This window comes from Barbus barbus, assembly GCF_936440315.1.
Source record: "Barbus barbus genome assembly, chromosome: 34".
NCBI classification, from domain to species: Eukaryota; Metazoa; Chordata; class Actinopteri; order Cypriniformes; family Cyprinidae; genus Barbus; species Barbus barbus.
The window spans coordinates 6,656,261-6,679,633 of record NC_136762.1 but is presented as its reverse complement, the minus strand read 5'-3'; the positions used below and the strand labels follow the sequence as shown (position 1 = coordinate 6,679,633).

Here is a 23,373-nt window from a genome sequence, read left to right as displayed (position 1 = left end):
TTTTGTGTTTTTGGTGTCTTTCACACATTCTCATTGCTTTTCTAAAACAGCTCATTACCCACCTGTCGACTATAGCAGTGTTGTTCTAATAGTGCAATTACCTCTCTCTCGCTATATCTCATACTGAGAGAGAAAACAGCAGGATATGGATCTTTCTGGAATTAAAGGACTTTTGGTTTAAACACATTAATCAGCTCCCATCACCCACAGTGATCACCCATTAGAAATCAGGATTAAACACACATACTTAGAGGTGACCTCAAACAAGGACAGGTGTTACCTAGTGGCCATTGAACACATTACGCAAAATTAGAAAAAAATCACTTGAAGTCAATTAATGTAATATGTGAGCTAACATCATTGACAGCTGTTATGGGGTAAATATGTTTGATGCTATTCCTACTGTAATCTTGGCGGTCAAGTATAATTGTAATCCTGAACCACAAAACCAGTCATAAGTCGCATGTGTATATTTTTAGCAATAACCAACAATACAAATAACTTCATTTGGACAATTTTAAAGGCGATTTTCTCAATATTTAGATTTTTTTGCACCCTCAGATTACAGATTTTCAAATAATTGTACCTCGGCTAAATATTGTCCTATCCTGACAAACCATATGGAAAGCATATTTATTCAGCTTTCAGATGATGTGTAAATGACCCTTATGGTACAGGGTCACAAATATCTTAAAATCATATGAAATAAGATTATCATCTAAGTATGTCAAAATATGGCTTGAGGCTTTGTAGGCCCTTGGCGATACAAAGTACTGGCCCCGCAGGCCCAGTCTATACTCTATAGCTCGGGTCTTTGTTAGAAAGTGGCACAAAGCATGATAAATATAGAAAATAATGAAACTATACTTAATCCAAATCCATTTCAGACAACATTTTAATTAATCTGCCTGGTGCTGCTACATTAAATATTTGTTCATGTCCATATTATTTTGTGAACATCACAAAATCGGAGGGGTAATTTCACCTGTGCATAAAAATGTTTGGTTGCTTTTTGTTTTAAATGCACATATAATTTATCCTGCCATGATGTCTTCCTCTTTATGCAAATTGCTACTTGCATTGTTAAAAACACCATCCACGTGTTGTTGTTATCGTTGTTTATACTGAGTATGTCTCTTTTGTGCAACTAGCTGCGTGAGGAAACACAAACTTCCACCCCGCCCCGAGTCCCGACACACACACACACACACACACACACTCAGAGTCCGTGTGGGAGAGAACTCATTGTAAACAGTTGCAATGTGACGTGTGGAGAAAAACTAGAGTTCAGACAAGAATGCAGCACCTTTCCAACTAACAGAAGAATTTATAGTCATGGAGCTTACACGGTGAGAACTTTCTTTTACTTCTTCAGCTTCTCTCTTCTGTAGGCTAAGGTATCTAGATTCCATCGAAAATAATACCAGTCTGTTCTTATCATCAACAATCTTTCATTATAACCAGCTTGGAATTCATTTTTATTTAATTATATATATATATTTTTTATTAATTTTAATTTTTACGTATTTAGTCTACGTGGGAATTCCTTATGGGGTCAACATCATTTAAGAGAATTCCTGTCTGTAACTTTGCCACTGAAATATGTGTTTTTTGCCAATTTTTTCACGCCAATTATTTTATGGTTACCACTATTTGTGTTCGCCTGTGAATATCAAGTCAAGTCCAGTCAAGTCAGCTTTATTGTCAATTCTTCCACATGTACAGCACATACATACAGAGAATTGAAATTGCGTTACTCTCAGACCCTTGGTGCATACAGTTAACATTAAACACGTTCAGATACAGATAAATACAGTTTAAACAGTTTGAATATTTAGAGCAATCTGTAATGTAACATCTTTACTCACTTAATGGAATATTTGACAAATTTTGTTTAATATCAATGTCTGAAATGTTGAATTTGATGTTGTGGTTTAAATAAAATGCCTTTATACACAGTGTCATTGTGATCTTGGCCCAGTGCGTATGGCCCTTGTGGACTCAAGTCATCCACCTAACAGACATGTATGGGACCATCAAGTCTCCAAACTTTCCTGAACCCTATCCGAAAGAGATAGATTTACAGTGGAATATAACTGTACCAGATGGATATCAAATCCAACTCTATTTTATGCACTTTGACATAGAGCCATCATACTTATGTGAGTACGACTACTTGAAGGTAAGTCAATATTTACAAATGTTTCTTACCAGATTTGCAGAAGCAAGTGCTGTCTAGAATTGATCTTAATCGGGTCAACTGAATTTAACCTGAGGCTGTGAGGGATGAACTTATAGTCTGTACAATGGCACACACCGTATTGGTTGTTAATTATGACATTTTCACGACTTACAACTTTCAAAACTGTTTAATAGTGTCTTTGTTTACTGAAAGTTTTTTCAGAAAGACAATTTCTCAGCTGAACAGTCAGTATGTTGTTAAACAACCGTGCAATCCATTCCCTCATTGCCTTGTTTTCATTTTTATATGGCACTACCCTGACTAAGGTCTATTGTGGTAATATGGTGGTATCAGATGGTAAAACCATTGTACTGAATGATTATTATTATTATGATATTTTTATGGTACTCCAAGGGAATTGTATTATGTAATGCATTATGTATTTATATAAATGTCTAAAAAAACATAGTAGTACTTTGGTACATACATATGTTAGTGTTTCAAAAGTTTAAATGACCCGTTTATCACCTTTTCTTGGTGTCGATTTCAAAAGCTCTTAATTTCCTACAGTTAAAGAGCAGCTCGATTCGTCTAGACGTGCTCCCAGGCCTTTTATTATAAACATCTTATTTCCAGTCTCAGGATCTCGTTGTTTAAATGGGTAAGAATGGGTGAGAACAGCGTTTGACGGACAGGTCTGTGGCAGATGCCCTGGTACCCCGGGTGGATGGAGTTAGCAGTATTTATTTAACAGGAACCAATGTGTTGCCCACACCACAGGGGGCCATATTCATATTCAAATACCCCCAGTGGGTGCCACAGCAACCTGCTATGGTAACAAACCCCCACAGTGGACCAAAAACTGGGTGGCAGACAAAAAATAAAAAGGGCACAGAAAAAACTCAGACACACATATGACCGTTGCAAACACACTACATATAAATGCATTTGGGGATTTAATGTATAGGGTTTGCATGCATTCTGTGTGACATTGCAGCGAAACGCAGCTTGTCCTGAACTTGAACTCTTTTGTCCTTTTTATATGTGTTATTAACCTGCTTGTGCAACTATTTTGCTTGAGGTGTGTCTGGTGAAAGCTGTGCAGTTAGGATTCTTGCATTGGCATACGCATATCTCCCACACATATTGGATTTTAATTGCTGTATCTCTGTGTTGTCTGTGTTTGTGAGGATGCTTGTCTGTGCATTGTGCTCAGGATTTAATTGCCTACAGACATCTTTGGTAACCGTAGGTTACCCTCCGTTCACTGACACGGCTAAAGTAAACACTCAAGCTGGGAGCCAGATAAGAGACACATTCAGGGCTGTTTGTGTGTGTGTATTTGTAGAAGCACAATGAAGACTTGGCTGTGGTCTCGGTCGGCCGTACTTGTGCGTGACTTTGGTTTGATTGACAGTTTGGCTGTCTGCTGAGTGTAATTGTGTTCATGTGCATGCCAGTTTTTGTGTTTGTGCAGATATTTCTTAAATTGAGGGTTTGCCAGCATTCTTTTGGGTAATTTGTGTGGGTACATCCAAATCAAGAAGCTGGGAGTGTTTGAATTGTGTGGCTTTTTATATGTTCATGCAGGTATATTTAGAAAATGAGAACATTTTCAGTTCTCTGATTGTGTCTTTTATTCTCCCTCATGTTGTTCCAAATCAGTTTGACTTACTTTCTTCTGTAGAAAAAAGGGGAAATGTTGTGTAAAAAGCAGCATGAACATTTTGTACAATATCTCCTTTTATGTGTAACGAAAGAGACAAAGTCATAGTTTGAAACAACATGAATGTGATTCAATTGTGATACATTTCTTTCAGGATTCTTTGATGAATAGAGAGTTCAATGGAACAGCATTAATTTAAAATAGAAATCTGTTTGCTCACGCAGGTATACTCAGACTCCGAAGAGCTGGCCGTATTTTGTGGAAAAGAGAATACAGACACGGAACAGGTTCCTACTGATAATGTCATCACGTCCCCTAGGAACGTGCTCAGTGTGGCGTTCCGTTCAGACTTTTCCGATGAGGAACGCTACTCTGGCTTTGAGGCTCACTTTAGTGCGGTTGGTGAGTGTTTGGAGCAACAAAACAATGCACATTAATTTCAGTTTCCAACGTCCAATTTGCTCATTTTCTTTTCTTCTTCCTGCAGATGTAGATGAATGCAGAGACAGAAATGATGAAGATCTCGTTTGTGATCATTTCTGTCACAACTACATCGGTGGCTTCTACTGTTCTTGTCGTTATGGGTTCCTGCTTCATTCTGACAACAGAACTTGCAAAAGTAACATTTCAAAATAGCAAAATTGCTACATTTTCTATATTTGATCAGAACAACCTCATTTGTGTTATAGTTGGATTTTCCTCTAATGTAACAAACTTGCATGTTTGACACATTTTGCAATTCACGTCAACTTAGTGACCCACTTGTTGCTCTGTAACAAACGTAATAGGCTGATGCCAACGGTGGTAGAGTTTAAACTTTATTTATATGTGGCTTGATGAGGAAAATCCTTTAAGTCTCCTAATACTCTTGAAAAGTTGGATAGTCAGTTAAGTTCAGGGCACAACTAAAGAGATCATTCCCTTTGCATGTGTGTGTGCACGACTTTGTGACCTAACGCGCTTATAAGAGTGCACTAGCTGTATACTTATTTTTAACATCAGTTCAGTTATCAGTTTTATTTGATGAAAAACGAATGCAATATAGTTGTGTAGGTGGGCTCTTCTCAAACATTTGCTCTAAATTGCATAGATTTTTGTAACCAATCTTGTATCGTTGGATTATCCAGGATTAGTTGTTAGAAATGGAATTCCTAATTATAAAGCCGTACTTTAGGAAAAACCTTGCAGCAGGTTTTTTGGAGATTACATTGTAGAAGTAATTAGAAATGTACACATATGTATATAATGTTGCCTCACATACACAATTTTGAAATTGTAATATGATTTATGTTGCTGTAATGTGTTGTAGGGGTAGTTAAATTGTGTGTTGGAGTGTGTCTGTTTTTTGTCTAGCCTTTGCCCCCTCCTCAGCTGATTGTAGCTAAGCACCAATGACTAAATATTTACATTGTGGTAGTCAGTGAGATGTGGATAAACTTGTGAACTTCAAACACCCGATTAGAATGGGAGCTTCCATGCATTTCAATGCAAGCATAATTTTTATGTTTGAGGGATTTTTAGCAGAAGATTTACAGTAAAAGGACTTATTTAGTAATTGTATGATCGCTGTTAATGTGTTCATTTTGAATGTTATACTGAATGATAGTGAATTATATAAATGTGTGTTTGTAATCATTGCAGTGGAGTGTAATGAAAGCGCGTACACGGAGCGCTCTGGAGAGATCACCAGTGCTGATTTTCCTAAACCTTACCCCAAAAGCTCTGACTGCACATACCGCATTGAGCTGGAGGAGGGTTTTCAAATCACTCTGGAGTTTGATGACACCTTTGACATTGAAGACCACCCTGAAGTCACCTGCCCCTACGACTTTATCAAAGTGAGAGAATTTGTTTTGCAGTGTTTTTTGAAATACACACATACACAGTTTAACCATCATTATACAAAAATATTGACAGAGCATTGCATTTGACAAATTCAAATGAAGTATTACAGCTTGTAATTAGTTAATATATTTAAATATAATTTGTTATATTATTAATATATGTCACTTAACATTACATTTACCTAAAGAAATTCTAAAGAGGTGCATTTTGTTAAATATATGCACTATATTACATATTCATTACATTTTAAATTAACCTGTTTTCTTAACAGGTTTGAATAAATCTTGAGTCGTGAAAAAAATTTTTTTTGACATCAGCAATTTTTTTTAACAATGAATAATATATCATTAAAAAGTTGATGTAGGAACAGCCTTATGGGCTATTTAATTTTTATATACAACTCAGCTTTTAGTATTGAATATTAAATAAATTTGATCAATTAATAGATTATTTCAGTTTTCATTGTCGGGTTTTGGCTAAATATAAGCTTTCATTTCAGTTTCAGTGTTTCATTAAAAAAAATTATTTCAGTACATCACTAATCATAATGCAATATTATGATAATAGTTAATAGGTGCTTTTGGCACACTGTTCATGAAGCTTTGAAATCTTTGCGAATCATTAGTTTTCAAACCAGTGATTCGGAGTGTGTATCAACTCAAAAGTGACTTGATTTCTGTAAATGAGGTTTCATTACATCATAACTGTTCTAAAATTTCAGTGGTGAACTGTGAACTGTGAACATGAACTGTTATCTATATTGTTTTTAATGACAATTGTATAATAAAAAGGAAGAATTGTAGTTTAATCTTTTATTGGCCTGATTAACCAAGTTCTCCATAAACAACAAAACAAGCCCTGCACATTAATAGAGTAATGCATATGACTGCATATTATACAGACATTTCATATTTAATGGTATTAGATTAGATTGTGTTTTAATAAAACATACATTGGTCTGTGTGCTTTGAAAATTTACACAATTTTGTGCAGCAATTGCACCAAAGTTTCAAAAAAGCTTAGTTTTCTCCATCACTAATGATACATATTGATAGATTTGGTTGAAAAAATAAAACATGAAAAAATTCATAATGATAATGGTGCTTTATCCACAGATTAATGCAGGAGACAAGGATTTTGGCCCATTTTGTGGTGAGCAGTCACCAGGGAAGATCCAGACAGGAAGTAACATAGTAAACATCCTGTTTCACAGTGACGGCACTGGAGATAATCTTGGCTGGAAACTTACATACACCTCCACCGGTCAGAGATTGACCAATGCGCATTACTACTAAAATTAATTGCATCATATTAATTACTTTTGAAGTATGTGGCAGAGATGCAAATGATGTTATCTTCAGGTTCTGAATGCTCTCCTCTTGCGGCGCCCCTTAATGGAAACCTGGAGCCTCTGCAGTCTAACTACATCTTCAAAGATCACATTATGCTGAGCTGTGACCCTGGATACTCGCTGAGACAGGTCAGAGAGAAGTCACCATTCACTTCTGCTGATAAAGCCAGTGACTGATGCAAACTAATTGAAACAAATCAGTTCTGTTTTACATCACACTAACACTCACATTCTCTCTTACAGGGTGATAAAGAATTTGAGCACTATCAGATTGAGTGTCAGAGGGATGGGAAATGGAGCGCTGACGTCCCGCTGTGTAAAAGTAAGTCTATTAACAGAGACTCTCTAATTCTGTTTTCCTCCTGTCTTTTTTTCTCACTTGCCCTTTCTCTCTCTTTTCTTATTCTTCTTCTGCCGTCAGAGGAGGCATCGTTCTCTACCAAGCATTTTAAACAATCAAATACTGAGTTAAAATCTAAAGGGATTGGTTGATAGCCAGTCACCTTCCACTATGAACTACAACCCCCATAGTACATTGTGGATGTAGAGCTGGCGATATACACCACTGATAAAAAGTTTATATCCGTTGATCAAATGTGACAGTAACGGCATTTATATCGTTACAAAATATTTTTTTTAACATTCTGCTCATCAAAGAATCTTGAAAAAAATGTATCAGTTTCCACAGACATATTAATTATTTCCATTACATTACATATGATTTCTGAAGGATCATGTGATGCTAAAGACTGGAGTAATGATGCTGAAAATTCAGCTTTGATTTGAACTATATTTCTGTTTTTACTGTATTATTTATCAAATAAATCCAGCTTTATTGCGTATAAAAGTCTAGCGGAGCTTTGTGTTTCTTTTTAATATTCCAAAGCATTCAGTTATTATTCTTCAACCATATTTTAAGTATCTCATGACAAAGATGAATTTCCTAAATCTCTGTATTTTTACTAGGTTTGCTTACCAGTTTACAACCAGGTTTTAGACTAGTCCTAGACTTAATGGAAGTTTAGTTTGGGTTCTTTCAGGCTTTAATTTGTGCCTGTGAATAAAACCAAACCTAAAATTACAACAATTCTTACTCAGAGTTTATTGTAGTTTGAGGTTTGGTTCTATTGTGAAAAAAGGCAAAAATGCATTTAATTAAAAAAAAGATTGAATACATTGAAATTAGTTAAAAAACAATAATGTTAATAAATCATGTTTTTACTCAGTTCAGTTGTGTATGAGTATGTAAGGTGCATTTTTACTTATAAGCACTTATTCTGATAAATTCACAGCAAATTTGAAAATAATGATCTGTCACTTTGTTTTGATGATAGATTTGATATCGGATTGTGTTGCTACAGCTAATACAAGCTGTCTGCGCTAAACATTTTCAGTATTAAGTTTACATCCTGCATGCCTAAGTCTAGTTTTCTTGTTCTGACAGTGAAAGTGTGGTTTGAAGGCCGCACTGAGTTAATGTATCATAGAATGTCTCCATCTACTGGTCATTAATGCTGTTTGACAAATAGGGCCTCTGAGCTGAAATAAACCAGTGAGCATGTACATGTAAGGATGTGAAAATGATCTTTAGTCAGATATTTTTTGGAGTATGTATTTATACATCCCTTAGTCAGTAGTACATTTTCCTTTCACTATTTGGTTTATTTTGAGACAGAAATACATAAATGCACTTAGACTTTCAGACAGGACAGACTACAAAACTGCCTCACCTGTTGGGAATGGACAGCACATGTTGAAGAGTGGACACTTACTGTTTGGTATGATTGTGATCTTCACCATTTAAATGGTTTATTTGTTCATCACATTAAGTCCCTTCCATCATGAGTCCTCTCATAATACGCATGGAATGTTCTAATTTAAAATCATTTGAGAATACCTATAATTATTTTTCTATAATTTATGATTCATTCTTAACATCCTGTGAGTCACTGTTTTCATTTCATCCTGCTCAAATAAATCCTTCCATCTAATCCATTAAACAAACAATGCCATACTTGTATTGTGTCAAACTTAAAAACAAATTTTAATAACGATAATATGAATCAAACCATAATCATCATCCAAAGAATAAAAAAAAATACTTGTATAGCTTTGTGACTCAATTTCTTTCTCATGATCTCCTTTAGTGGTTGACTGTGGTCCAGTGGATGTAGTTCTGGGTGAGGTGATTTTTGAGAGTTCTGGAAACCGTACTGTGTTTGGATGCAGAATACAGTACAACTGCAGAGACTCTCCCCAGGTCAACAGTGAGTATCAGTCACTGATGCATTTCAAGTCAGGTCATATTAGATATCACTGTGGATTTGACTCTGACTGGCCTTACAGACACTTACACCTGTCATCAGAGTGGGGAATGGGTGAGTGAGGACGGGACACCTCTGCCCACCTGTCTACCAGGTATGGTGTGTTACTGAGTCACTTATTATAAAATCACTACTGCATTAATTAATGTCTAGTTTGTTTATAGTCATAGTCTTGTTTAGTTGTTTTATTATAAACAGGACTTCTTGTTCATAGTTTTTGCATGGTAAAACCTACAGTATCTGCCAATGTTGTTTATGTATTCACTTTAGGAGATTTGGAAGGAACCTTGAGTTCCAATCCTGAATCTCAACTTCCTACTCCACTAGCAAGCACTCCTCTTGGTAAGACTCAAACTTCAAATGCAATGCTTTGGAAATGTTTTGCAGGACACCAGACCATGACTAAAATGAGAAAAAAACTTTAATCATTCAAAAATCATTACGCAGTTCATAACTGACCTCAATGAACCTCGACTTGACTTGACTGGGAGACATTTTTGTGAGTTACACATTCAGGTTCGTGAGGCATCATTCTGTTTACTTACTAAAGTGACATGTGGCCAAGTATGGTGACCGATACTCGGAATTTGTGCTCTGCATTTAACCCATCCTAAGTGCACACACACAGCAGTGAACACACACCTGGAGCAGTGGGCAGCCATTTATGCTGCGGCGCCCAGGGAGCAGTTGGGGATTCGGTGCCTTGCTCAAGGGCACCTCAGTCGTGGTATTGAGGGTGGAGAGAGCACTGTACATTCACTCCCCCCACCTACAATCCCTGCCGGACCTGAGACTCGAACCCGTGACCTTTGGGTTACAAGTCCGACTCTATCTATTAGGCCACAACTGCCCCATTAGTCAGTCATATAAACAATTAGTCATATAAACTAATTGTTTATATGACTACTAAAGATACAAATTCACAACATTATTTTACATGTAATTACATTATATTATATATAATTTAAATTAAATATATATATTAAACTGTACACTAATTTTCATAAGTTTGGGGTCAATAAGATTAGATTTTTTTAAAGAATTTAATATTTTTATTTAGCAGTAACGCTTTAAGTTGATGCGACACTAAATACTTACACTTTTTTTTACAAAAAATGTTTTCACCTGCCTCAACATCTCTCACTGTTTACACTCGGATTGATGCACATAAGCAAACAGACAGTGCTATTCGACACTTATTTACTACCTTAGCCTATATTTTATTACTCTTTTATTTTTAATCCGTAAAATAACGCGTGTTCCATGGCACCTGAACAGGGACGTGCAGAGAGTTCCTCAGGGGCAGGGCTTTGGGGGCTTGAGCCCCTGCCCTTTTTTAAAAATTATTAAAAAGTGCCCCTCTCAGACAAATATCAATGATATTGTAGTCAATAAAACAAAATGCATTTGAATTCTAATTAACGTGACAATGTGTTGAACTAATCGCTCAAAAGTCTGAAAATTCCTGTTTATTTTTACATATCTGTCAATCTGAGGCATTGCTATGAGTTGGGTGCATTTTGCTTGACTGACTGATATTCCACAGTCTGGTCGGAAACCAAACCATAGCCTATGGCCATATGGTTCTTTCAGTGAGTGGGTGGACGGAAGGAAAAAAAATAAACCAAACAATATTTTAAACTTTTTTCCATCAATAATCAAAGCTAGTGTGTCAATTGAATTAAAAATCCATAGGCCTATATTATATATTTTAGAATATTAGGCTACATAATTCATCAATACCCGATTGTCATGTACAGTACACCAACCGATCATGATCTGGCTCAAGTTCAATTTTCATTGGACAATAATGTGAAGTGGAGCGGATATTTTCCGTTCTTATTCATAAATCGGTAGAAAATGACATGGGACAGACAAGCTTATTTGTGGAGCGATCTGGATCTGCGGTTTGTCTCATTTGATAAATCAAATTAGCCTACTGAATGACTACAGAAGCGCTGCACAAAACAAAAGTCGCAATAATGGTAATCTGTAGGCTATTCAATTCACTTATATTTATGTATGATATCTTACAGTTTCCTATTTCATGAAACTCTCATAGTTAAATGAAGACCAAGTGCCACCTACAGGCCTATTACGTGAAGTGGGCTGGCGAAATGGTGACGTGAAAGGACTTTATTATTTGACCATTTTTGATAATTATGCAGTATTATGAAAGTGTCTTATGCTCATCAAGCCTGCATTTATTTGATCAAAAATACAGAAAAACTGTAATATTGTGAAATATTACAATTTAAAAGAATGTTTTTCTATTTTAATATACTTTAAAATATCATTTATTTCTGTGATTCAAAGCTGAATTTTCAGCATCATTACTTCAGTCTTCAGTGCATGGTCCTTAAGAAATCATTCTAAAATGCTGATTTATTATCAATGTTGGTAACAGTTGTGCTGCTTAATTTTTTGCTTTTTTATTTTAATTTCATTTATTTATTTTGAAGCCTGTGATACTTTTTTGGGGTTCATTGATAAATAAAAAGTTAAAAAGAACAGCATTTATTCAAAATAGAGATGTTTTGTAACAATATCGATCTTTACTATCTGTTTCTATTTAACAAATCCTTGCTGAATAAAAACAAATTTCTTAAAAAAAAAAAAATACTGACCGCAAGTTTTTGAACGGTAGTGTATATTGTTACAAAAGTTATATTTTAAATAAACACTGTTCTTATTTAAGTTTTTATTCATCAAAAGAATCCAGAAAAAATATGACTGGTTTCCAACATTGCTATTAAATCAGCATTGCATAAAATGTATTTTAAAGTATATTACAATTTTGTGACTTATTGCAAAAATATAAAATAGTAATGTATCCAAACTTTTGACCTACAATTTTTTATTTTTTCACATTGCCCCTCTTTTTTTTTTTTTACATTTGAGCCCCTGAGGAACTCTCTGCACGTCCCTGTTCAGGTGCCATGGAACACACGCTATTTTACGGATTAAAAATAAAAGAGTAATAAAATATAAGGTAAGGTAGTACATATGTGTAGAATAGCAATAGTCTGTTTGCTTTTGTGCATCAATCCGAGTGTAAACGGTGAGAGATGTTCAGGCAGGCGAAAAGCGTTTGGTTAATGGTGAATATTGACCTATCGTGCGTCCTGTTGCTCAGCACGGAATGCATTTTCAAATCCACAATGACTTAAACTATATTCATCGCGGGGTATTTCATGAAAATGCAGTTGAGGCGTCATATATGTAAGTGTCAATGCATTTAAGAAAAATAAAAGACATTTAAATCACCATTTTGCTACCCCTTTGCTGCACCTTTGGCTCATTTGCATTTTGCAAACTCAGAATGCATTTTGAAACTCTCATTAAATTTTGCTACAATTATCCCACGGTATCACGATGAAAATGCAATCCCAAGTATCCTACCCCTAAGTCTAAATGCATTTAGGAAAAACTGCATTTAAATGATAATTTTGCTACAGTTTTTGCTTGGACATGTTAAACATTTCTAATCAATGTACATAATACATTTTTTATTTTAATTTTGCCACTACAGTATAAAGCTTTAAAATATGTTTTTAAGTTGCATATTAAAACTAGTGTAGAAAATTATATAATTTAATTTTCATTTTCATTTTGCACTAAATGTTGCACATATGAATGGACAAATTTTAATTTAAATACAGAAATACATTGCCATTTCACATATTGCATTGCCATTTTGCATATTTCATTTCAAATTGAATTTTGTCTACACATATGCTTCCACAGTTTGGGACCCTGTGTCTCTGTTTGCTTTAAGTTACTTGTATTTGTTTCTAAGATTGTATATCTCTGTTAACTTGCATAAGTTTTTGTTTCAGCGTGTGGTGAGCAGTCACAGCTCTTCCCAGCGCAGCAGAAGCGAATCGTTGGTGGGAGAACAGCATCTCCTGGTCTGTTCCCCTGGCAGGTTCTGCTCTCAGTAGAGGACGTGTCCCGTGTGCCCGAGAATCGCTGGTTTGGCAGCGGCGCTCTTCTCTCCTCCACTTGGGTTCTCACAGCCGCTCACGTTCTCAGATCTCACCGCCGTGATCTTTCCGTCGTCCCTGTCGCTTCTGAACACATCCGAGTCCACTTGGGCCTCACAGATGTACGGGATAAACACCTGGCCACCAACCGGTCTGTAGCAAAATTCATCCTCCATCCTCAGTTTGATCCTCAAAACTATAACAATGATATCGCTCTGGTTAAACTCAGCCAGGAGGTGGTGCTGTCTGCATTAATACGACCCGTGTGTCTACCAAAGCCTGGTGTAAAAGGTCATGCCCGGTTGCCTCTGCCCAACACATTGGGTATAGTGGCTGGTTGGGGCATTAACACAGCCAACGCTTCTGCTTCCACCAGTGGCTTGACCTCAGATTTAGGCACCGTCTCCGAGCTGCTCCAGTATGTCAAACTCCCGGTTGTGCCTCAGGATGAATGTGAAGCTAGTTATGCATCACGCTCCGTCAACTACAACATCACCAGCAATATGTTCTGCGCTGGCTTCTACGAGGGCGGTCAGGACACCTGTTTGGGGGACAGTGGGGGAGCGTTTGTCACCCAGGATGCCCACAGTGGGAGATGGGTGGCACAAGGACTGGTGTCCTGGGGCGGGCCAGAGGAGTGTGGCAGTCATAGGGTGTATGGGGTGTACACTCGGGTGGCAAACTACATCCACTGGCTACACAGGCACATGGATGTGGACCGCTGATGGTGAGGAAGTTGGAAAAGTGTAGTGGAGCTGGAAGTCTCTCCTTATTTTTGTCATCTTATTTTATCTTTCTTATCATTTTCCACAAACTAACTTAAAGCAAGGCAATAATTACACCCAGAAGGGTTCACAATCTGAGGCTAGCAGTTTGTGAACTTATTTGTAGTACAGATGGTACGAACTTGTGCTGGCCGCTTGAGTCAACTAGAAAGAACCATATATTCCTCAAGACAATAGCACTTTACTCATCTCATTTTGGGCCCATCTGCTTGGATCCTTCATCCTTTTTCAACATCTGCTGTTGTTTAAAACGTATAATACTCTCATAAAATCATATTACCCTTCAGTGCTGGTTAAGGTTTTTAGCCAATGAAGACAGCATGTATTTTACACTACCGTTTAAAAGTTTGGGGTCTGTAAGTGTTTTAAGATTTAGTATTTAAAATAAATTAATGCATCCTTGCTGAAAAAAAAGTATTAAATTGATCAAAAGAGAGAGTAAATGTCTATTTCCAATGGAAATAGTAAGCAGCACAACCATTTTCAAGATTGATCATAATATTTCATAATCATAATGTTTCTTGAGCACCAAAATGATATTGGTAAGCATATTAGAATGATTTTTGGAGGATCATGTGACACTGAAGCCAGGAGCTGAAAATGTTGCTTCTCTATCACAGGAATAAATTACATTTTAAAATATATTAAAATAAAAAAGTTATTTTCAATTGTTTTACCTACCCCAAGTATTTTAATGACACCATACATAAGCAAAAGATTTAATATACATCGTTATATTTAAAATGATATAAATCATTTTGTAGTTTTATACACCTATCTCAGCACAAATGCAGTAGCGTGTTTAGGCACCACGCAATTGCGTGGGGCCCTGCAGTCATAGCATGATCAAACATTTAATTACATATTTTTTTTCGGAAAAGTCTAAAAATTCCCCCCTCCACCACTCAAAAAGAAAAAAAAAAATCCTCCCTCCCACAAGAGTCATCTAAGAGGGGAATTCACCCCATTGTCAAAAATGAAACTCAGGACCTGAATGAATGTCTGATTGGAGAATCACTATAAATAAGTCTACATGTTAAAAAGAAGCCTTTTTTATCATGTAGATAAAAACAGAGATAAAAAAAGTCCCTCTAAAACATAGAGGGACACTCTCTGTTAGGAGAAATCACACCCGCTCCCTGAGAAAGTCAATATTTTAATTTTCTTTAATAAAAATAGCTAGAGACGCCAGAATTCTCTATTACTTTCTGTTGTGCTCCTATGCACACGATGTTCATATATGTTGTGCTATGGTATGCTCAGGAAATCTCTCTCTCGCTCTCTTTTTGAAGGGCCTTTTTATTTTAAAAATGTGCTTTATGTGCCTTTTTCTGTTTGCTTGGAGGCATTTGTAAACTGCAGTAATAAAACAACTTGAAATTTTCAACATCTTTTTACATCATTTATTTTTGCACCAAATTATAGAGAGTAGTATGGATAACTGTATTGATAAGTATTGTATCAGTATCGATAAAATGTAAACGATACCCATCCCTACCCCAGAATCGATCGCAAAATCCACTGAGCCGGGCCCCTCTGGGAACACTTGCTGAAGGCCCCCAAAACACTAAACACGCCCCTGCACAAATGTAGAATGTTATATACTTTCAGAAAAATGGTTACACTCCTATTAAAAGACACTAGATATTTCTATAAAAAATAACGCGTATATGTTCCCTAATCAGCACCAGAATTAAGTTGCAATCTCATTTATTCTGTAAATATTTTAGCAGCTTGCATTAATAAATTGAAATAAGACAGAAAGATTGTAGATTTTCATCTGTTTTATTGTCAAGGCTGAACAGCCTCCAGTCAAAGTGAGAAAATGACAATAGTTATGTATATTACAGCAAGCAAGAAGTCGTAAGGCACTGGAGTAAATATTGAGAAGTGCAATAATAAATTGAAATAAGACAGAAAGATTGTAGATTTTCATCTGTTTTATTGTCAAGGCTGAACAGCCTCCAGTCAAAGTGAGAAAATGACAATAGTTATGTATATTACAGCAAGCAAGAAGTCGTAAGGCACTGGAGTAAATATTGAGAAGTGCAATAATGGAAGCCACGAGCAGATTCCTCTCTGATTGGCTAATGCTTCTGACATCATAAACAGAACTCATTTCATGAAAGCAATACAGTTTAGATGTTGAATTTATATGATGATGAGTCAGAACTGGAAATAAACAGTTGGATTGGATATTGAAGGTCTAAATCAGTAATCGGTGAGAAAGAACAGCTCTGGAGCAGTGATGATTAAAATTGAGAACGCTGAGATCATTCAGTGGTTAGTGAGTTGTGTTTGCTGCTGTGCTTATCATGCATATCATTACCCTCTGTGGAACAAAGAACAAACAAAATATATTATACTGTATGCTGAATATAATTTGCAGTATATTTAGTATGTTATTTTCATCTTACAATACATTTAACGTAAAAGCTGACGATAAACGAGGTGTTTCCGTTGATCTTACGTACCTGCTTGTCGGGGCGTGGTCAGAGGCGGAGTCTATCCTCGGCTGCTGGGAAGACGGCCTACGCCAATCCTGTCAATCGGAACGCTGACTCGTCGCCGTGGCAACTCAACGACCTTCCTGCTGACATAAAGCAAATAAATCAGCCATTTCCTTTAGATTACTGTTAAATCGATCACTCAGTAGTGTGGATTACTGTTTTTTCCCATTTTCCTCCACATACTGCAGAGTGAAAAGACACGCCAGTCTAAATGAAGCTAATGCTGCGTTCCAGGCAGATTTTTGAGCCCGTAAGTCACGACTTCAAACCACGACTCACGACTTTGTAGCGCTCCAGCCAAGTCACGCCAAACTGCCTGAGCGCAAGGAATTGTGGTAGCTAGATGTAAACAAACCATGGCAGACCGTATGGGGCTTATGTTCATTTACAATCATTTCATTTCTATCGCCAAAGGTGCTTACTCCTTGCTTATTTGAGGGAAATGGAGGAGGAAAAGCAGCGCATAAGGCAAGAGAAGCTGTTATACCTTTTATTTTACGTTATTTGTATATTTTTAGGGGCTGCCATTGTTGTTTCGTGGGCGCGGAACTGGGAGTACATCGATCTAGTACGAGTTCCCGGGTGGGAAGTCATGGGTTTCGTAATAGCATACTAACATACGGCTCTTAAAGGGATCGTTCACTCAAAAATGAAAATGTGTGGTTCAACCATAATTTTACAAAGCTACAAGAATACTTTTTTGTGTGCAAAGAAAATTTATTCAACAATTCTTCTCCTCTGCATCACCCTAGCGCCATTTTGGAGAGTATCAAGGCGCATGTAAACAATGCATGCTATTGGTGCTGCTGACCTATAACACACATGCGCTGAGTCTTGTTTACATTAAGAGGAAAGCACATGTCGATACTCTCCAAAATGGCGGTAGGGTGACGCGGAGGGGAATAATTGTTGAATAAAGTAGTTATTTTTGTTTTATTTGCACACAAAATGTATTCTCGTAGCTTCCAAAAATTACGGTTGAACCATTGATGTCATATGGACTATTTTGACTATGTTCTTGGTATCTTTCTGGACCTTGATCGTGGTAGTAGTATGGAGGGTCAGAAAGCTCCTGGATTTCATCAAAAATATTTTAATTTGTGTTTCGAAGATGAACTAAGGTCTTATTCGTTTGGAATTATATGAGGGTGAATAATTAATGACAGAATTTTTATTTTTGCTTGAACTATCTCTTTAAGAGCAGGTGCGGCCATTTGTAACTTGAATGTGGCTTTCCTGTGTTATTTCACTTCCAGTTATTTTACCTGTACAAAACAACTCATTGTGCTGCTTGATATTGCAAAATGATATTTCTCATCATATTATTTTAATGCATTGTCATAATTATAAACACACTGTTTTGTAGCGCATATAGTTTTACCATTAACTGTGCTTTGTAATTCTTCTAGTTATTTATCAGTACAGCTAATGAATCCGAAGTCTCGCACATTTACATAAAATAGCTTACTTGTGTGTTGCAAAATAAGGTGGATAGAATGTACACTTGGCACATTTTACAAAAGTTCTGTATACATAGAATACCTGGAATTACCTACTAACATTTGCTAAAATGTATATTACAGAGAATACTATATGAAAGATTATATTTCACAAAGCATGGACAACTTGCAATGCACTCAACTCGACCTTTCATTTCCAAAGTGATGAATCAACCAAATTTTTGCCATGGTCTTTAACTTTTTTTTTTCATCACTATATCATCAGAGTGACAATTATTAAAATAAAAATGTACAAATTTTTTAAAAAACAATAATAAATGGATGACATACAACATGATAAGGTCATGATAAGGCCATAAAAATATGTCCCAATGTACTGTTAATATGAAGTAATTTTCCATATTGATTTTTTTTTTACAGGTTTTGAAGCAAATGTCCAAATGTAACAAAAAATTTACTGGTAATTTCTAATATTTGTTTTTTTCTTATACTACAGGGTTTTTGTTAAATTGAGTGTATACTGAAGTATTTATGTATAAATTTTAAGTATTTATGTATAAAACTTTTATTATATTTATTCACTGAGTAGGAGGCTAGTTTTCCAGTGCTACTAGTAATAGTCTATTAGTATTGCTACCTAGGGTCAGAGGTTTTTTAAACCCACATTTGTTCTATGGTCATATCTCGATTTTTGTCTGGAAAACTCAAGATTTGGAAAAAGATCTGAAAGATTTCTTGAGAAAATGTAAAAGTCTAGTAAGAAAATGTAACAGGCTTTCAAGGTGAATATCTTTACTGAGGATCCATGGAACAGTCACATAACTACGCAGTGGTTTTCGTGAGCTTTCATGTGTTTATCAGGCTCATGACAGATGGAGTCGGGTGTTGAGATTTGATAATGCATGGCGTGGTGCTTTCGCTGCTGTTCTTGGCTTCTGTCCTGATCTTATCAAGTGCTGAGGATCATTTAGATAGAGCCTTGTCAGAGCCTCAGGCCATGCTGAGTAACACTGCATGTTCCGTCCAGCAGGGAGATCAAATCATTCACAGAGATAAAACAGTTTTGATCATTGACTGGAAGTCCGATGCTACAGTCATCAGCACAGTTGGACTGTACGTTCCCATAAATCAGCATCAGACACTTATTATGTCATACAAAACCTCAATCCACACCACAGTGACTCCACCCAAGAAATAGAAGTAACCTTAACTGTGGGGCTACAGACAAAACATTAATTGCACTTAGTGAACTGTAAAAGCACAAACAGGCTCACACAAAGCTATCAAGCTGTGCATGACAGACTTCAGCCAATAAAAACTGTACATGTTCGAGCCATGGCCAGTCAAAGCTACCTATGGTTCATCATCTGTTCGGGATCATTAAATCAAAAGTGTGTTTTGTAGGTTTTTCAGGCTTTAGGCCAGAACCGACAATACAATTGCAGTGATGTGACGATACGACATAAAAACAACCAATAAAGAACCAAGGTATTAATTTAAAAACGTACAAATTTGAAAATATTATTGAATTATTATTAATGAAATATTTTAATAATATTTTATTAGCGGTTTATATTGTTTCGCAGGCTAAGGGGGGAGTCATTTTTACTTCTGTTTCTAAACGAAAAGAAGAGAGTTTTCTCTTTTCTTACCTCTGCTTGTTGCTTTTGGGATCCATGGTGCTGATTGACAGGCGGTCAAGAGGAGTGTTGGATCCAGGGAAGCTGCGTTTCCTCTTGGTCTCAATGACATCGTTCTCCAGTCGAACCAGCTGGTTGTGCAGGAAGAGTTTAGCGTTCACGGCTCCTGAGGTCTTCTGCTCGGTCTGGCCTCGCTGGACACTGTGGCCCTCCACGACAGATGGTTCCACATGCTAGATTTCAAATAAATGGAAATGCATGCTGTAATGCAAATTATGTCTAAATCAGTTACACCAGTTTTCAAATTTGTCTTCCTAAAAAATCTTCATTCTCTCTGATGAACAATTCATCGTCATAAACACCATTTTAGACTGGTTTTACATGGGTTCTGGCTGGACCAAGCAAGATATTTATGGGCCCAAGTTCACTGGGTCCAGCTGATGGATATGGTTTCGACCTTTATCAAGGAAATTATAGCTGGTCGACCACTTTGGGCTTGTGAAAAACAACAGCTTGATCACCTTAGAGAGACCAACTCAAGACCATTTAAAATGCAATAATAAAGTTGGTTTATTTCCTATGAAGAAATGGGAAGAGTGACAAACTGGGTGACCCAGTGGGTCAGTTCTCAGACAGGAAGCTCGTGTTCATAAGGAGAGGGTGATGGTTGTCTCCTGCAGAGGCTCTCAAGGGGAATCCCCACTGTATTTATAGAACACCCAGACAGATGACAGTTTATCTCTCTCTTGTACCAGTTAGTCTTATCATCTACATTAAGTTTGTTTTTGTGTTTCAGAGTGAACGTCCTCACAAAATGCATAATATAACATTATTCACTCTCTCTCTAATGCAGTTTGTATATGTATATATCAGTGAGACTTGGACTCACCTCTGATCTTTCTTGTGGTACATGAAGACTTTCCGCACCGCAGTGGAACAAGGTCAGTGTCAGCAGACCAGAGAGCAGCACACATCCGCAGCCCAGCATCTACAATACAATTACAATACAATTACAATGCGATTATTGACAATCAAATAGCCAATTATAAAAAAAAAATATATATATATCAAAAAGTTTGGGATCTTTGAGTCTCTTATGCTCTGCAAGGCTGCTTTTATTTGATCGAAAATGCAGTACATGGTAATACTGTGAAATATTATTTCAATTTAAAATAGCTGTTTTCAATTCTAACACATTTTAAAATGTAATTTATTCCTGTGCTAGTAAAGCAGATTTTTTGGCAGCCATTACTAAAGTCTTCAGAAATATGTATATATATATATATATATAAATATATATATACACACACACACACACACATATATACAGCAACATAATTTCAGTGATTACAGTTTTCATGTGTCAGTGCATTGTCAATTGAGTGTGTGCACACACACTTCAGCTTCAGCACCGTGTTAAATTACAGTGATACAGGGTGGTGTTTACATTCATCCAGACTCCATCTGTGAAAATACACTCTGACTGGGCGGTCCGGCAGCCGCAAGAGTGTGAGAATGCTTCTAACACACACCCTCTACACAAACACATGAACTCAGCCCAAACACACTCTGACCTGCACCCCTACCTGTGTGTCCCCTAAACACACTCTTAACCACACTCACACAAAAACATCCTCGCGGCGGGACTGCACGTTACTGTAGTTTCACATCACTTGAGTAAATGTTTTATAGTGATGATCAGTTTATTTACAGTAAATATTTTATAAGTACACTATTGCCTTAGCTCTTTCACTTTTTGATTTCTAAAACCACCTTATTTAGATTATGATGCTGCAATGAATCTTACATTTTGACAGCCATCTGCTGGCAGATGTGTTAACTGCAACTATAGAAATGACATTCTTCTTAGTGATAGATGTGACACTTTCTTTTAAACATTATTTATTTTTAAATTACTTATATAGAATATAAATGAAATATATACAAAATGCAGTGACTGGTAAAAACCTCTACCACATCTAAAGATAGATAGATAGATAGATAGATAGATAGATAGATAGATAGATAGATAGATAGATAGATAGATAGATAGATAGATAGATAGATAGATAGATAGATAGATAGATAGATAGATAGATAGATAGGATTTTTTTTACAAGAAAATACAATTTCTTTCTACTTTGAAATTTCATGTTTAATTCAGTGTGTTACTTGCCATTTGTTTGTAATTAATAGTGAAGTTTAAGTGAAAAATGTTTCTACAACAATTCTTTTTTTCATTATAGATATATAGATATATAGCTAAGATAAACAAAAGAAAGCTAAGATAAACAAAAATCAAAACAAAGCTAAATGTTGTATTTGCGAAATTCTGACCTTGAATCATGTAATCCATGATTTTCATAACACATTATTATTATTATTATTTTTTTTTATAAATTTTAATTTTTACAGATGTATACCTCATTTTCTCTACCAAATATGAACACCTGCCACAGTATTTCCTAGAAATTTTTCAAAACTCCTTTGCAGGATTGCAGGGTATCTTTAAAAACTGCCCAGTAATGCATTTTCACCTATCATTAGTCCCAGAGTGTCCCGTCCTTGGCATTTGAGGTCTGGTGCGTTGATGTGGCCCCTCTCCCGCCCCACGACTGGGGAAATGCATTGTCCAGCAACATGGGCTAACTTTAGCATTTTCCGTCCCCAAAAATAAACAACTCCAGCCATCTCCCGTTGCCCACACACACTTCACTGGACACCCTGCTTGCACACACACACACTTGCTCTCTCAAAGACACTCTCAACGGTTCTCTGATACCAGACATGATTTCACACCTCTTTGTCACTATTGCAGCAATGCAACATCAACAGGATGTTTCCGATACTGGTTCATCCGTAACCCTGGGGCTCAAACAAATTCACAGTTGCTTATCAAACAGCAGATTCTGTACCAACTAACCAGCATTATTCTACTGCAACTCCTAACAAATGTCTTCAAATACACCTGTCTGCTCACCTTTCCACCCAAACACACACCGAAACACACACTCTCACAGCCCTATAGGAACATGCAGGTTGGTCTTTCTCCAAGGCTCCTTACCCTTAATCTGATTCGGTTTCAGTCACACGGGGACGGACAGATGGACACTGTGCAGTTCCTGGAATTTCTCACGTTCTCTGCCTTTGCTGGTTCCTGCTGTTGTCTTTCCCGGTTTTATAGTCTCTCGACGGGAATCTCCACTCCAATCGGTGGTCTCGATTGCTCTGACATCATTTCTGCAGGTTTTCCACTGTGGCTCGCCCTGAAGCCGCTCTCCCCAACTCTCTCATCCTCATTACGATTACAAACTAATAGCAACCCGAGGGAGCAGCTGACACGTTTGAATGTGCATGTCACTTCTGTCTCTTTCTGTCCTTCTTTCTTGGCCAAGAGTGCCTGGAAGGTCATCTTCTAACTGAGAACCTGCTGTGTTTGCACAAGTTTGAGAGAGAGTGTGTGTGTGTTGGAGGACAGTGTGTGTAGGTGGTTTATCTCTCTCTGGCGTGCAATCCTATCTCTTGTGGATAAACTACACTGTATTTGGCCACATGAGTGTGTGTACTGATGGTTGTTGATGACTTGCATCTTGTAATTCACTCAACTTTTCTCTCGGTCTCTGA

At 36.7% G+C, this 23,373-nt stretch overlaps 2 protein-coding genes across 4 annotated transcripts; one reads left to right on the top strand and one right to left on the bottom strand.

Annotated features, from left to right (window-relative positions):
• Nucleotides 1-1,193: 1,193 nt before the first annotated feature.
• On the top strand, nt 1,194-15,524 carry LOC306854182 (mannan-binding lectin serine protease 1-like). 2 transcript variants are annotated; one of them, XM_079392003.1, is made up of 12 exons: nt 1,194-1,349; nt 1,960-2,182; nt 4,073-4,250; nt 4,336-4,467; nt 5,490-5,686; nt 6,809-6,956; nt 7,055-7,173; nt 7,288-7,366; nt 9,192-9,311; nt 9,391-9,462; nt 9,639-9,710; nt 13,208-15,524. In XM_079392003.1, exons 1-12 carry the CDS (start codon nt 1,336-1,338, stop codon nt 14,077-14,079), a joined length of 2,226 nt encoding a protein of 741 aa, XP_079248129.1. In that variant the 5' UTR covers nt 1,194-1,335; the 3' UTR covers nt 14,080-15,524. The 2 variants fall into 2 exon arrangements, with proteins under 2 accessions (XP_079248129.1, XP_079248130.1); XM_079392004.1 differs by lacking the exons at nt 9,192-9,311; nt 9,391-9,462; nt 9,639-9,710; nt 13,208-15,524 and adding an exon at nt 7,466-7,893 and having other exon boundaries at nt 1,206-1,349.
• A 392-nt stretch (nt 15,525-15,916) lies between these two features.
• On the bottom strand, nt 15,917-23,114 carry LOC306854375 (osteocrin-like). 2 transcript variants are annotated; one of them, XM_079392321.1, is made up of 5 exons: nt 22,814-23,114; nt 20,639-20,737; nt 19,762-19,982; nt 16,614-16,729; nt 15,917-16,471 (listed from the first exon to the last, which is right to left on the bottom strand). In XM_079392321.1, exons 2-4 carry the CDS (start codon nt 20,735-20,737, stop codon nt 16,645-16,647), a joined length of 405 nt encoding a protein of 134 aa, XP_079248447.1. In that variant the 5' UTR covers nt 22,814-23,114; the 3' UTR covers nt 15,917-16,471; nt 16,614-16,644. The 2 variants fall into 2 exon arrangements, with proteins under 2 accessions (XP_079248447.1, XP_079248446.1); XM_079392320.1 differs by having other exon boundaries at nt 16,360-16,471; nt 16,614-16,732; nt 22,814-22,889.
• Between the last annotated feature and the right edge of the window lie 259 nt (nt 23,115-23,373).